The following is a 16803-nucleotide window of genomic DNA, read 5'->3' as shown; positions in this document are numbered from 1 at the left end:
GTATGGGGGACCCTGCTCAAAGAGCCTTTAGAACTCACCGAGGCTTCCCCGCAGGATCTAGAAAATACTGTCATGATGTCTCTAAGTATTTATTTTTTAGAAATATGGGGTGACATTTTTTGGGGGTTTTCCTGGTTAAAAAAAATCGAATTAGGAAACCCGGACCGTGGGATCGCATGCAGAACCAGGACCATTTCTACAACCGCGGAATTGTTTTATAATATTCTAGCGAGGTTGAAGTCGGATCTCTTACCTCTCGATGGGAGTCCAATCACTTGGTGCTGGCACTCCCAGCGTGCTCCTTCATTCAAGAATGAATGGATGATGGATTGAAGGAGAATTGAATGACTGACCGAAGGAAATAACGAGTGAACCAATGCATGAATGACCGAGTGAACGCGCGACTGAATGTAAGAAAGCGTTATAGAATGAGTAAATGAAGGAATAACAAATACATACATACATACGTGAATTAATATACATTGTAACGTATATCAATGGATGAATGAGTGACTTTATGAATTACCGAATTGATTAATTACTTTGAATGAATGAGTGACTTTATTAATGACCAAATTAATGCACGAATTCAAGGCACAACGGATGGGTTCACGAGTGATGGAATTAACGAAGCGATGCATTGACTCATAAATGTGCGAATGGATCACCGGAACAAGTGAAAGACGAGAGAGCGAGCGAATGAATGAAGCCACGTGCGGCGTTGACAATCCAACTTTGCGATTTGAAACCAGCAGCGAAACGCGGAGCGGAACCGCTCCCTCGGCGGAGTGGAGGATAGAGATGAGTGATAATTCTCTCCAATCGCCTTCACGCCCAATCCCTCCATATATGCGGTCCTACCCGTTACACCGCGCGCTTCATTCGTTAATTACCTACCAGGTGATGGTGGTAGTGGGGGATGCCAGCAATGGAGCTGTCAGACTCCCAGTCCCTCCCTCTCCCCCCGCTCCACCTCCCCCTTCCCCCCCACCACCAAACCCACCCTTCACAATCGGGGTCTCGAGTCGAACACTCACGATCAACAATCAACTGCGTTCGAGATCGGGTTCCCATTGACGCAGTCACCTTCAATAGTGCCGTTTGTTGCCGACCGTTTTGGGTTCTTTGATGGTTCTTTGGGCCATCGTTCTCATCAGATGTAGATTGTTTTTGGTTTAGTTCATATATAAAATCACATTCAACGCACGCGTTAAGGAATCACTCGGCTATTCAACCCGGAGGACCGATTCCTTTTTTTAAATGCCCACAGGGCCAATCATTTGAGCTGCACAGCGACCATTTAAACGCCCACGTCGCTTGGAGCTGATGCGAGGCGTGACAACGTTTTGCTCTGCAGCCGCACAGCGGCACGTGCGACCCTCACGACGCCGCAAATTCAGTCTCACAACCACCGCGTCACATGCGCTACGGAGCAGGGTCATTGCCTGAAACGTCGCCTGTTATGTTTTCTTTCTAAGGCCACACAGAGTGTTGTTCTCGTTGTTGTTACTGACGAACGTGTTGAGTGTCTTGTTTGTTGTTGTGGTTTATTATGTCTGTGCACCACTGCCAACGCAGCAGCATCAGCAGTCGTGTCAGCGAATACATTCCGTGTGAAAAAGGGGAGCCCGCTCGAGTTGCCATGCACTGAAGTCGCCAGTTCGCGTCCATCTCCCGGGTCGCCCCCCTCTCTGTCTCCACCCTGCAGTGATCACAGCAGGCGCGCACACAACACTGGCGAGGCGGTCGGCAGGCCACGTGTAGCGGTGGTGGCGGTGGTGGTGGTGGTGTTGGTGTTGAGTAACTTCAGCCTCGACCAACACGTCCGGTCGGCGTGGAGGTGTGGGACCACACGCTGCGTGGCAAGTCCGCGTCTTGAGCGCGGTCGTAGATGCGTTCATGAGAAGTGCCGCGTTAAGTGAAAACAACCCCCACCCCCCTCCTCCCAATAAATAATGTAACGATACAGTTTGGCGAGTGATGAAGCGCCACCACCACCACTACACACACACACGGCGAGATGGCAATACAAACAAACTGAGGGTACGCGGCCGCACTACAGCATCATTTCGCGTACCGAATCACTCCGCTTCAGCCGCTCAGCTCGTGTAGCTCGTCGTCGACTGCTGAGAAACCGCGTTATAACGGGGGGCGCGCGTTCCCCCCTAATGGGAGAACCGCGTGACAGCCACAAACGCGCCGTGGTGTGAACGCCGCCACGCGTCAAGCGAGGAAGTCGCCGTACCCCCCCCCACCCCCCGTGGACGCTCCCTCGACTGGGAGAGGCTCCTAGCGGCGTGGGCACCCGCGCGAGGGAGAGATATTTCAGGGCTGCGCCTTTGACCGTCTCGTGCCCGGGGGTGGGGGGTTGGACTCGTTACAGGGGAGCGCAGGTTGGCAATCGTGCACGGTGCAGCACAGCTGATCGCGATCGCATGCCGTGTACGTTGTAACACTTAGCGTGTAATGTGTGTATCATTTGGGTGTTAGAATATGTGTTCCCGATTGCGTTGTACATTTTTACAAGCTGTGTTTTTTTTTTCTTTGGTTTTGTTTACGCACCAAAATCTGTTGCTTTGTTTCCGCTGTGTGTCAACGAACCCCTGGTCTTAATGTTTCCGTGTTTTAATGTGAACCCCAGAGGTCTGGTCTCAATTGCCTCATCTTACACACATACACACACACTTATATTTAGATGCAAGCCACTGATGTTGGGTTCATAGCCGTTGTGGTTTCGACTTTCGCCCACTGCGCTTAGCAACGCGCCACTGCTTGCTGTCTGCGGCTACAAGTCGTGAATGAATCTGTGATAACGCTCTCAATAGTGGAGTCTTCATTCATTTTACAGCCCTTTGTTAATTCACTGGGGGATGACCCCCCCCCACCCCATCCCCCATTGCCGTGTCGGTCGTGCGGGTGGTGATGGACGATATTTGGGGAGCGGCGGCGCAGTGGTTAGCGCACCACACTCCGCACCCGGTCACCCGAGTTCGATTCCCGTTTACGGCCATTGCCAGTGGAGAATAATTAAACCGTTCATTGGACCTCCCCGAGGTCGACTCAGCCTTAAACTAACACCTGGTACAGTCTGTACACGTCGGAGCTGGGGAGACGAATGCGGCCGGGCGTGGTGTTTGCCACTCACCCCGTGGTGCGCTGTGCCGCCCTTCATAGGTGCTCGCTTATGGCACTTGCCCCAACAGTCTGTACGGGGGATCTTTGTCTCTGACTATGCTCCACCATGGCGTCAGTGTGGCCTGGCCAAGTGAGATGGGTAGACACGACCGGCTTAGATTTGAGCCGTGGTCTGGAATCCAACTAAGGCGGTCGGAGTACACGACGCAGGGCGCTAACCGGTCACGTGGCGTGGCCCTAGCCCCATACCTCTATGTGTGTACTGTATGTAGAACTTCATTGGCACCGTACGTAGCCAACCGCGCTAAACAGAGGTGCGGAGGCGGTGGTGGGGGGGGAGTGGGCAACAAACCAAACACATATATCACTTCTATCGAAATGTGTATGTCAATCTCGATGAATTAAAAGCGTATCACAGCTCCCGGTCGCTTCCTGATATCGTACGGAAGGAGCGTTCCAGACGGCCACGGAGGCGGCGCTCACGCTCCCCGAGGTTGACCGGCGCCGCGCAGCGCGCACGCGGGAGCCAAAACGAAACCGGCATCGCGCGGATTTGCCCCGAATCGTCGCGACGCCGCGAACTTCGTCGTCGTCGTCGGCGGCGATCTTCATCCAGCGGTGGAGAAGGAGCCGCCGCTGCCGGGCGTCGTTTGATCCGCGAGCAGCGCCCCCCCCCGTCCGCCGCCTCCGCCGTCTGGAACTCGTCGATCGTCGTCGTCGTCCCCAACGCTGCTGCTGCTGCCCCTGCCGCTGCACAACCAAAGCGGCAGGGGCGGCAGCAGCGTTCAGTCGGCACCGACTTCTAAGAGGCACTTACAGACCCTCCCTCTTTCTTAAAGGCCGCGTCTCTTTCTGAAAGTCCCACCTCTTTCTTAAGGGCGTTCCTCTTTCTTCAGGCCCACCTCTTAATTAAGGTATCACCTCTTTATTAAAAGGCCACATCCATTCTGAAAACCCCACCTCTTTCTTAAGACCCCACCTCTTTCTTAAGGCCCCACGTCTTTCTGAAAGGCCCACCTCTTTCTAAAAGCCCCATCAATGTCTTAATGCCCCACTCTTTCTTAAAGCCCCACCTCTTTCTTAAAGCCCCACCTCTTTCTTAAGGCCCACCTCTTTCTAACAGCCCCATCGATGTCTTAATGCCCCACTCTTTCTTAAGGCCCCACCTCTTTCTTAAAGCCCCACCTCTTTCTTAAGGCCCCACCTCTTTCTGAAAGGCCCCATCACCTCTGTCGCCTGGCGTCTCAGTGACAATGAGCTCGGCTCCTCGCCATGGATCCACGCTCCGTGAAATACTGCGCAAGTTACAAACTGCACGCTTAGCATCAATATTATGATTATCACGACTTATTGCGACGATACTAATAATGTCAACAAAACTCCACCAGATAACTTTGCACATTCACACGACAAAATACAAAGGCCAAGACCACGTGGACACGAGAATAAAAAATATATTTTTTGTATTTTACGCATACGAATAGCAGTGCTGGGTCAGTACCAACCACACACATCAACGAAAACCACCCAAGGCCGAGACTGATTTAATGTCTGTTGTACCGTGATCACAAGATCAGTTTTTATATATCAGCAAAGTAAAGAGGGACAGAGAGAGAGAGAGAGCGAGAGTTTAACAAACATCTCTGTTCTGCAGCGCAAACGAAGAGCCGCCTCCAGGTCAAAGAGACAACGTCATCGTAACGTTAACGCAACGTGATTTCAACGTCATCGCAGCAGCAGCAACGGCGGTGACAGGACCTCAATAATCCAAAGGTGCTACCCGGCTCTTCCCTTGTAGCCACACTTCCCAGAGCGATGCGTCGAGGCTTGCCACATCTTTGACATAACAACAACACAAAATAACAACACGTACCGTTCGGGAATAAGTATCGCTCACAATGCCGCCAGAGAGGGAGGAGAACCACACGGAGATGCGTCGCAAGATAAATTGGCGTGGTGCTGCTGCTGCTGTGTCTGTCAGTGGTGCATTAGCACACTCAACAACAAGAAGCTCACCACAATCGTCAAAAACAACAAGTCCGAGTGTGGCCTTAGAGGAAAATAAAATAGACGACGTTCTGGGCAGACACCCTTCTTGATATGTATCTGTTATGAAGGGCGATTGAGCGAAACGTCGACTATTATATATTTTTAAAATCTATTTTAAGGCCATGCAGTGGTATTAACGAATGTGTTGAGGGTTATTTTTGTTATTGTAAATGCATTGCCTTAGGTGGTGGATTCGTGTTAACATTACGCAACTCGCAAAAAACCAGGACCCTTTAAGAAATGTCCCGGGACAGCAGCTGTCTCGTCAACAACAAGACGACGATCTCGGCAGAGTAAAACAGGGACGGGTGGCAACCCTCGCTGCGTCACGTGGGTTCCAGTGCTGCCCCTGCGTCAATCAGGTTAACGACGACTTCCAAGGCCGCCGCTGTGGCGACGTCACTGCCGTTCCCTCGCTCCGGTGTCGTCAGAGAGTCACCGCGAGCCAAAGCGACGACTCCGCGTTAGATGTGACGCGACTTTTTTTTTGTCTTACGAATTTCTGCAGCGCTCCGGTGACGTCACCGAGTCGACCCGTCAAACAAAAGAACCCACGGGCAGTCCACCGCAGCGCAGTCTATCGAGGGCGATCCTGAAAGTCACTTGAAATCGTTTTTTAAAAATCTTTTTTAATCCACAAAAGTTGAACACTTGTTGCAGGGCGGTGCAGACCACGCAGCCGAGGTGAGTACCTATGAGAGTTTGTACTTGTATCTGTAGCGTATTTAGTTTTGAATAATTATTAGTAAGAAAGGCAGAATACCCCACTCCGTCCCCCCCCCCAAACTCTCCACCCCATTCCCCGCACGCACACAGACACATCCGAATGACCTGGCCAATGAGGTCAAAGCCATCAGGTGAACACTTGAACACACCTGGCACAAAACCTCACGAGTACAGACGGCGTGGGGTTAGGATCATGTAGTTGCGTGTGTGTGTCTGTGCGTGCGTCTCTTGTTAGGTGCTCGCGAACAGCACTTGCCCCAAACGTCCGCGAAGGCTATACGTTGGGATCGTTGCCTTTGTCTGTTGTTGTGTGGGAAGCGGCGGTGACGTGGGCCTCGCATTGCGTCACGAACCCAGCGCCACCCGAGTTCGATTCCCGCCCACGGCCACCAACACCGGTGACGATTATCTGAGCCGGTCCTGGGCCTCCCCTAGGTCGAGTCAGCCTCAAATGAGTACCTGGGGCGATGTGTAAACATCGCCACTCGGGAGACAAAGGCGGCCGGGCGTGGTGCTGGCCAACCACCCCCTCGCGTGCCGCCTTTTACAAGTCCCGCTCGCTTACAGCACGTGGCACAGCAACGGTCTGTTGAAGGCTCCACGGAAGGGGATCTTTGTCTGTTGCTGATGCTGTTATTTGTCGTGTGACCTAAATTCGCCAAGGCCTCGTGTTATATTTATTTATTTATACATTTTTTTCTTTATTTAAAAAAAAGAAACCCCCACAGCGACGCGCCTCTCGCTCGTTCGAGCCCAGAAAGAAAACCAATCTGGCCAGATCCCACGTCGCCTCTCTCTCATCTCTCTCTCTTCCTTTGTGCTGCCGCGGATCAAACTAAACTGCGAACGATGCAGAGGCTGCCGTCAGCGTGCAGACATAAATCCAACTCCCGCACCTCGTGCTCGCTCGGCACCGGAGCAGCGTGGTGAAGTATGGTTAAATACAATTTAACACGAAAAACAACCCGCGCCACGACTCACAACAGCGTGGGTGGTGGGGGGTGGGAGGGGAAGAAGGGGCCCCTCGTCCATCCAGCAGTGGATTGGCACACAGCGACTGTAACATGAGGGTTTTTTTGTTTGTTTGTTGCCGTGACCAGTTCTCTTGAGTTTGAGCACAAATGGGAGCCGTCGCTGGTAACGCGTCAACACAGTCACGGGATCGAGCAAAGAGCGCCACGTGTACACTCACACACTCACACACACATATATATAATCTCCATAGTATTTTTTTACAGCGCTTAATTTCTCACTCGACATATAAAGTTGTTTCTTCTTCCCGAACGCTGCTTAAGCCCGCCACAGGTCTGCAGTAAGGATGTATCGGCGTAAGGCACTACCACTCACTTGAAAGTACAAGGTACGCCTACTCATGATAATCCTATATAACTGTGTATCCTATGTATTACTAACATCGGGACAGGTTTTGTAGCAATCAAATGCATGCAGGCATGGATGGATAGACACATTCGCTGCTGCTGCTGCTGCTGAAAAATACAATTCCAGGAACCGCGTTCTGGCTGAAATTAAGCACTGGGCGACTTTACCCGGCCCCCTTCAAAAGGCACTGGGGACCAACCACTCCACTGCATCCCTGCAGCACCAAATAACACAAACACACCTCTCTCTCTCTAAACCCGGGTCAACGTCCTGAGCGATAAGTTGCGTGCAACTTTTGGTCGCACGCACGCACACCCGACTCGCTTTACATGTGTGGACGCGTCTGCGCAACTGGTTGCGAGCGGTTGCGCGTCGCAACCGGTTTGGGTCGCAGTCAAGAGACGGACTCGATTGGACTCGAGCGTCAAAAGTAGCGACCAGCTTTGTGGCGTTTTGTAAAACGACGTCGCTTTGTTTGTTAGTGTGTCGCCATCATCGTCGTCGCGTGCAACATCGAGTGCGAAACCACGTGACGACCGTGCCCGTGAGAACAATGGCAGGAGCGAGTGGTTGCGCAACCACTCGCCGGGGACCAACCACTGCACCGCACCCTGCAGCGCCAGGCGCGATCGTCTGAGCGAGTGGCTGCGCGCAACCGCTCGCTCAGACGCGTCTGGGACAAAGCCGTCGCGACGCCCTTGGGCGATTCGAGCAAATTGCGCGCGGCCTTCGAGAGCGGCGTTTGGGATTTGGGCCGCCCCATCGCGCCGGGGGTTGCGGGGAGCGGCTCAGCAGCGGGGACCCACGTGCCCCCCCCCTCCCTCCCTGCCACGTCTCTTGAGGGTCGCCAGAGACATCGCACACGGGCAGAGACTTTCGCGAGACTTTGCGCGACCGAGAGAGTGGGGGACGAGGGCGGCTGCGAGGGCGTTGCAAACAACGGATCGCCTGTCCAGCCCCCCCCCTCCCCCAAACTCAACCCCTTACAGCGATTCGATTAATCCTCGCATTTAAATAATCGACTATCCCCCGCCTCGGTTGTTCTCCGTCTCGTTCGCACCGTTTCTCGGGTTTTGTTTTTGTTCGATTCGTGCGCCGTAACGTCACGTGGGCCGACTCGTTTTGGATATCATTTGCATGCGATTTGCGTAACGAACAAGAACGTCACCAAAATCCGGCGGTTTCTCTCGGAACGCAATCTGTCGATGGGTGCACCCCGATCGCAGTATCGATCGATCATCGTTGTGAAAAGTCCATGACAACATCGACGGCGACAGTCGCAAGCCGGGCGACGCGAGGCTGGCATTGAAATTAAAATCCAGGGGGTGGGGGGATGCAGTCATGGCACGTGACCGAAGCTCCACTGTCACGTGGGACGGTACGTCACAGTGGTGGTGCTGATTCCAGAGCGGGAGGGGCTAAGGGAGGCGGGGGGGGACCCCCTTCAGACTTATGAACTCTGAGTGTGGAGGTGATTTATGGGATTATTATTTTACATGGCACGATTATGATAGTTTGTGGTGATGGATTTTAAAATCCTTACGATATTAGGACGTTAGTGGAGTTATGCACTTTTAAATCGAGATTGAAAACTAATTTGTTTGGAGCTGCTTTTAGTTGTGCGTGGTTTGTTGTCCTTCCCCCGCACCTCCGATTAGCACGGTTGGCGACGTACGGCGTGAAAGAAGTCCAACGTACATACATTTCGGGCAGGCCTTAATCTAGCAGTGGATGGATCGACCGTGGCTCGCGGTTGAGATGACCGAAATAAAGGTTAGATAAGATGCGGAGACGAGGAGAGATTGTAAGGCAAGAGACACGGACAGAGAGTCGAGGAGAGAGATGCAAAACAAGTAAATGCATCCGTCAATAACACCGTGGCCTTAAAATATATAATAGGGCGACGTTTCGGGCAATGCCCCTTCTAAACAGCACATACAATGATGAAGGGCCAGTGCCCAAACTGTCGCTTATTATATAACGTTCAATGTCACACAGTGGTGTCAGTAATACGGAACGTATTGACTTTTTAAAAATCACTAATTGTATTCGTGCCGCCACTGCTAACGCGAACACAACTAGTTTACATTTTTTTCGGAGCGATACAGACACGACTGGTACCAAAGAGATGAATTCGCTCGCGTGTTAATTAGCCGTTCCCTTTCTTAAGACTTTGTTCAATTCGAGCTGATATTTGATTCATGACTAAATGGGGGTGGGGGACCTTCAGCTGCTTGGGAACCTGTTGGCTTTAGCTTGGTCTCTTCACGGACGGCGTCACCACTGCGAGTACGCGACTGGAGGGGAGTTGTTTCTGGACGCACGGGATTCACCACCACGATTGGCAACCCACGTGACTTCGGGGTTGGAGGTACAGCGTCAGTGACGAGGCTGAGAACCCTTCGCCACCCGACGCGGACAGCCGAGGGCTCCGTCAACAACTGACAATGCCGGGATGTGAGCATCTCCAGCGAAACTTGGTTCGTATAATAATGAATTATTTTTTGTGTGTATCTTTTATGTGATTGTTATTCGTATAAATGTCCGGATTTTTTGCTTGGGACTTCTCAACAATCTTCCTCTGTACTCTTTGGTTCTTTCGGTAAAGTCACGTACGTGACTTCACGTGCGTGACTTTACCGAATAGTATGAAATCCCGCAGTCACGAAAGCTTCAAATCAAGATTGAATCTTCCTCTGGTTTTTGATGAAATATCCAAGTAACTCGACACATATCGAGCGGGGGACAGCTTGACTCGATTGGCTGCGTCGGGTCGTGGAGGCTCGTGTTTGAAATGAACATTGTACACTTGCGATGTGACCCCCAAAATGAACCCAATTATGAATGATAACAACTGTTTATTTTAATATAGATATTGTTGGTGGGTGGGGGGGGGGGGTTACGAGGTTTCTTTGAAGATAAAAACTAAACGTTCGTCAACCAAGATGCAGATATATATATACTGTAGGGTTATTTATGTTTTTTTCAATTTATATATTTTTTAAGTTTCGTTTTTCCATATTTTATTACAAAAAAATGAGAGAGAGATACGTTTGCAACCCGATTCTGAATTCCTCTTGCAGGCGCTTCTACCGCGTAACCGATTTATATATTTGTTTAAAAAAAATTCACCACCTTAGAATAATAATAACAATTAAAATAGCAATCGTAATAATGGTAGAATAATAACAAGTGACATGATATTAACACCACGTACATGTAATGTATAACAACACACGCGAGCTCGTCTGTTTGAAGGAAATCAAACGCTTTTTAGAAAAACCATTAATATTCTAGTACCTCTCAATCTCTCTCTGTATATATAATAATTAAAGTAAAACATCATCACCGTCGTGACGATACCGCGGGGTTAATTAATCAATTAACTAAGTGCCCCCCAAACCCCCCCCCCCGCCGCCCCCCATTTAGGAGTGACTTGATCATCGTCAAATAGCCTGACTAGCAAAGGCACATCTGCAAACACACGAAGTGTACCTGTGTGTGTATTTTAACTTCGCGAACATTGTTCCAAGCGCCCATGTGTACCGTTATCGTCATCATCATCATCATCAATATCGTCATCATCGTTACGATAATCGTTACCATCATCGTCAACATCATCATAATCGTTGTCATTATCATCACCATCATCATCATCATTACCATCATCATCTATCTACTCGACGGGCGCTAAAGCGCACTTTTGGCAAGATTCACGGCGCGCGCGTGCGAGAAACGGGCACTTTGAGTGTGGAGTCCCTCCGGTCTGTTAAGGCGATACGGGGCATCTTTGTCTTTGTGTCGTCTTCGTGTGTGGAGTGGGCGATACAATCCTCATTTGTTTCTCAGATAAATCCCACTGAGCTATATAATTATTTTTCAGAAGCGAACTGGCTATCACAAGTGATAGCTCAACGAAGTGGCTCATCATCACCGTGTGCACATTTATCCGAGTTGGCAAATAAACGCGTGATGTCGATTCTAAATGTGGAGGGAAAAACCGGAGGACCCGGAGAAAAATCCACGCGACCACTGGGGGAGAGAGACACCGCAAACTCAAAATATACAGCAGCAGGCGTCGTCTGGGTCGGGATAGAACCCATGCCCTCCTGCGTACCAGGCGAGGTAGTTAACATCTCGCCACCGTGGAGGGAGGACGCGTGCTCCGTGTCAACGGTGACGAGGAACACACGCCGTGATTAGAGAGAAGACACACGCCGTGACAGAGGTACACACTCGACGTATTCGTCAATAAAAACAAGTTTGTGACCTGCGAAGGGCCATTTCCCAAAACGTCACCTATTGTGTTTTTTGCTCACGTATTGAGTTTGTTGTTGTTGTTAACTGTGCTTGTGCACCCACTGCCAACGCATCAGCATCACCAAGCACGTGGTGTTAAAGAGACGTGCTGTATTCGAGAATGATGCTAAAACACACAACACGTGCACACTCCGCGTTGAATACGCAGTGCCGCCGTGTTAAAGAGAGGCGATTTCATTCTCCGTGGTTAAAGAGTCGAATCAGAGCGCAGTGCGAGACCGGTAGACGGTGGGGGGGGGGGGGGTAATTGCGGTGTCACGTGGTGCGGTTAGAACTCAGCACCACCTCGGAGCACGACTCGCCACGTGCGGTGCACGAAGGAAGCTCAGCAACAGATCGAACGCTCAAGGGATGTTGGTATCTGAGCTCGGGTGTCTGTCCCCGGTGGAGGATACGCTGGAAATGTCGTGGCCAAGGCGAGAGAAGCGATGCACAGGCCACCGTGGCGTGCTTCGATGTTGTACTGCCGGCCTCGTCGCATTTGGATGGAGAAGAAAAACAAGAAGCGTCCCAGCTCATTGGGCTCTAACTCGGTGGGAGGTAAAACTTTTGATTTCTGGAGTCCGGCTCACGGCGCGGCGGGGGGTGAGTGTCGTTGTGTTGTTGTTGTGTTGTTGTTGTGCTGTTGTGTTGTTGTTGTGTTGTTGGAGAGGCCGTTTGGCAGGATGCGGCTGCGTGTTGGGTGGGACGGACGCGTGCGCGCGTGTGGTGTTGGTGTATGTGGGTGTATGTGTGTGTGGTGTGCGTGTGTGGGTGTGTGTTGGTGTGTGTGGGTGTATGGGTGTGTGGTGTGCGTGTGTGGGTGTGTGTTGGTGTGTGTGGGGAGCGGTAGTGTAGCGGTTAGCGCTACGCTGCGCTATGAACCTGGCGACCCGGGTTCGATTCCCGCTCACGGCTAACACCAGTGACGATTATCTGAACCGGTCCTGGGCCTCCCCTAGGTCGACTCAGCCTTAAATGAGTACCTGGTGCGGTGTGTAAACATCGCCACTGGGGAGACAAAGGCGATCGGGCGTGGTGCTGGCCACCCACCCCCTCGTTCGTGTACCGTTCCGGCCTTCATAGGTGCTCGCTAACAGCACTTGCCCCTACAGTCTGTTAAGGCTACACGGGGGATCTTTGTCTTTATCTTTGTGCGTGTGGTGTGCGCGCGGGCGATGCGGGAGCGACCACGATGTGGTCATTGCAGTGAGTTGAGTCTCCACGAGTCGGGGAAATGCAGGTTGAGGAATAGGCGACACAGATCACCGTGTTAAATAGAGGGGGCAATCGGGCACCGCTGCGTTCACACAAACACACACACACGGTACAAAGTACCGTCTAGTAACATTGGAGCGAGAACACACACACACACCCTGGGCACTGCCTTAGAGGCATCTTCGGGCACTGTGTTAAATAGAGGCGACCTCTGGCACTGTGTTAAATAGAGGCGACCTCCGGCACTGTGTTAAATAGAGGCGACCTCCGGCACTGTGTTAAATAGAGGCGACCTCCGGCACTGTGTTAAATAGAGGCGACCTCTGGCGCTGTGTTAAACATCAACAAGTAAAACGCGGTGAGGGTTAGGGCCAGTGGTCGTGCTCGGCGTTGATTGGCTCACATGGCGTTAAGGCTCGTGTGTGGATTGGCTGAGCGCCGGGTCACGCCCTCTACTCGCCATATTTGGTCATGGGCGAATCCATTAGGAAAGGGTTTGGCGGGGGGGATCGGCGGGAAAGTTCACCTGTGTTGGGGAGGGGGTTCTCAAGAGGATTGGACTGGCCCTGAGGGCACCATGCGGCATTGAGTTCCCCCGGGGCACTGCGCACGAAGGCACCGCCACACGGACCTCCTCAACGGAGTGGCGTCAACTTAGTTGTACCAGATGATTTCGCATTGAACCCTCCCCGCGAGATCTCGGTTGAATCAACCGAGTCACGTCAACTTAGTTGTACCAATGTAGTTACATCCACTTTAGTCGCAACTTTTTAACCCCAATGGGAAATGCATCAGTTTGTGCTCCCAGGGGTGGGTTGGCGGTGGCCGTGGTTGCTATGCACGCCTGCGACCGACTCGGCGCTCCGAAAGGCAAGGGTTGGTGGATCACGCAGAGATTCTAAAATAAAACTCCCAACATTCGCTGGGCCTGGGAGCGAGGCGGCTGTCTGGAACGTTGCGGTATGGCAGGCGGGACGCGTGAGCACAACCCCCCCCCCCCCCCGGGATTCTCCGGTGTCCGTCCACACTGCGCGGAATTGAAACTTCTCGTTTGACAACGGAACGTTGGGCCAAAGGGCACGTGGCGGGAGGACCCTCCACATAAAAAGAGACTCAGTGGGTGGGGGGGGGGGAAAGTACGGTTTGGCATGAAGTGTTCGATAGGGCAAGGTAGGGCTGGATTCGAGCACACGCACACGTACATAACAGCCGGCGTTGGTCGTGAGCGGGAGTCGAACTTGGGTGTCCAGGTTCGTAGCGCAGTGCTGCGCAAGCCACTGCACTACCGCTTCCCGCTCAGTAAAAACAACAGCCACCATTAAGTGGCGGCGACGTCACCACGGCGCTTGTGCCAGGCCAGGTGCACTCCGAGGCCACGTGAAGTGTCGGATGCTCGCCGACAGGAGGTCACGGGGCAGACCCAGGTGCCACGGGTACGAATTTGCTTTTCTTACTCCGCAACTCCGATTAGCATGTGGACTACATGACCCCGCCAACGCAGCCTTGCCCGCTGGAGGAACTCATACACGCACACACGGTCACATCCACACAAGCATAAAGGGGTACCACTGACTGGTTGACTACAATTAGCACGGTTGGCTACGTACGGTGCGAAGGAAGTTTAACATACGTGTGTGTGCGTGTGAATGTGCGCGTATGTGTGTGCTTGTCTTTTGTGGGGAGCGGTGGTGTAGTGCTTAGCGCACCGCGCTACTAACCCAGCGCCCCGAGTTCGATTCGCGGCTTTATATCTGAAGCGGTCCTGGGCCTCCCGTAGGTCGACTCAGCCTCAAATAAGTACCTGGTGCGATGTGTAAACATCACCACTCGAGAGACAAAGGCGGCCGGGCCGTGGGTGCTGATCACCCACCCCTCGTCTGCTGTGCTTGGCCTTAATAGGCGCTTGCAAACAGCACTTGCCCGAGTTGCCTGTTAAATCTATACGGGGATCTTTGTCTCTTGCACGCACGTACGTGTTAACTCGTGCACGCACGTACGTGTTAACTCGTGCACGCACGTACGTGTTAACTCGTGCACGCACGTACGTGTTAACTCGTGCACACACGTACGTGTTAACTCGTGCACGCACGTACGTGTTAACTCGTGCACGCACGTACGTGTTAAATCTACGAGCAACTTTGCTTGTCCAAGTAAATTTGACACCTTATTGGCATTTGCGTTTTACAAAAAAAATAACAACAATAAAATAAACAATAAAAACAATAATAAAAATGCAATCTTTAAATTCTGGCTAAAAAGTTCGACCCCCGTACACGACAGCCACCCTAAGACCCCCTTCCCCGTCAGATACTTGACCGCTCGACTCCAGGGATAACCCCCCTCGTCTTCGCTGCGAAGTGGACTCTCCCGAGCGCTCTGACCACGTGCTGGAGCAGGGAGAGTCCTTGCAGGTGCAGGTTGGGGGGGGAGTACGGGGGGGGGAGGCGATGATGGCGGTGGTCCATCAGTCCTTGACGAGGCGGTAGATGTGATGCTGTGCCCCGTGTTCGCTGGTGGACACCTCGAAGACGTAGGCGACGCACAGTAGCGTCTCCTGGGTGTCTCTGTTCGTCACCACCTGCACCACGATACACATCGTCGTCGTCGTCATCGTCATCCCAATCACCACTGTGGTGGAACTGGGACTGTGGTAGTGAGTCGGTGGTCCCAGCCAGATCACCAAAAAACTCCGCCACCAAGGTTGGCGTGGCGTTACCTTTCGGTTTGGCAGCTAACACACGCAGGGATGTACAATTGCCAGGGTTAGGGCGACTGCTGCAGCTATAGCGAGTGTGGTGGTAGTGACAGGGCTGGTAGTGGTGGTGACAGGGCTAGTAGTGACAGGGCTGGTAGTGGTGGTGTCAAGGCTGGTAGTGACAGGGCTGGTAGTGGTGGTGTCAAGGCTGGTAGTGACAGGGCTGGTAGTGACAGGGCTGGTAGTGGTAGTGTCAAGGCTGGTAGTCACAGGGCTGGTAGTGGTAGTGTCAAGGCTGGTAGTGACAGGGCTGGTAGTGGTGGTGACGGGGCTGGTAGTGACAGGGCTAGTAGTGGTGGTGTCAAGGCTGGTAGTGACAGGGCTGGTAGTGACAGGGCTGGTAGTGACAGGGCTGGTAGTGACAGGGCTGGTAGTGGTAGTGACAGGGCTGGTAGTGACAGGGCTGGTAGTGACAGGGCTGGTAGTGACAGGGCTGGTAGTGACAGGGCTGGTAGTGGTGGTGTCAAGGCTGGTAGTGGTAGTGACAGGGCTGGTAGTGACAGGGCTGGTAGTGACAGGGCTGGTAGTGGTACTGACAGGGCTGGTAGTGGTGGTGTCAGCACCAGAGTGTGAGGGCTGGAAGGGGCGCACCTGCAGGATGGTGAAGTTCTCCAGGACGCTGTTCATCATGTACTTCTCGGGCAGGTGCTTGAGCTTGTGGATGAAGTTGATCATGTACTCGCACATCGGGGAGCGGTGGATACGGAACACAAAGCGGCCGTTCTCAAAGCGCGCGTACTCCGTCTGTGTGCGGGGACACGTGGGGGGGGGGGGGGTGGTGGTGGCATGGGGACACACACACACACATGGGAGATTTGTGCGGGAAACTCAGTAGGGGAAGATACAGTGGCTGCAGCGAGAGCCTGGGGCACTATCCCCCCCCCCCCCCGGGGAGGTTGCGGCTGGTCCCGCGCACCTCTGATTAGCAAGGTTGGCTACGTACGGTGCGAAAGAAGTTCAATATACATTCAGCCTCCTCACCCACCCCGCTTCCTCAACGTCCAAGCAATATTCACGGAGACATTCAGGCATAGAGCGAGACGCGAAGAGACGAGACACATAGAAGACAAGTCCCAGGAGTGCGACTGTGGCCACCTGAAGAAGGCTGCTTGCGTTGTAGCCGAAACGTCGTGAGAATTATTTTATTTTATTATGTTTTATTTTTATTATTTTATTACTTCCCTTCTACGTGACTTTACCGAAAGAACCAAGAAGATGTGGCCATGCAACCCAAGCTACGG

At 52.5% G+C, this 16803-nt stretch overlaps 1 protein-coding gene across 5 annotated transcripts in view; it reads right to left on the bottom strand.

Annotated features, from left to right (window-relative positions):
- Window positions 1–5991: 5991 nt before the first annotated feature.
- Window positions 5992–16803, bottom strand: part of LOC144933931 (transcriptional enhancer factor TEF-1-like) — a 67098-nt gene continuing 56286 nt past the window's right edge. For all 5 annotated transcript variants that reach the window (XM_078859242.1, XM_078859245.1, XM_078859243.1 and 2 more), the window contains 2 exons: window positions 16154–16306; window positions 5992–15385 (listed from right to left, as the gene is read on the bottom strand). In XM_078859242.1, coding sequence (XP_078715368.1) covers window positions 15272–15385; window positions 16154–16306 — 267 coding nt within the window. In that variant the 3' untranslated portion in view covers window positions 5992–15271. The remainder of the gene's footprint in view (window positions 15386–16153; window positions 16307–16803) is intronic.

This window comes from Lampetra fluviatilis, chromosome 8, assembly GCF_964198595.1.
Source record: "Lampetra fluviatilis chromosome 8, kcLamFluv1.1, whole genome shotgun sequence".
NCBI classification, from domain to species: domain Eukaryota; kingdom Metazoa; phylum Chordata; class Hyperoartia; order Petromyzontiformes; family Petromyzontidae; genus Lampetra; species Lampetra fluviatilis.
This window is presented reverse-complemented; position numbering and strand designations above follow the sequence as displayed.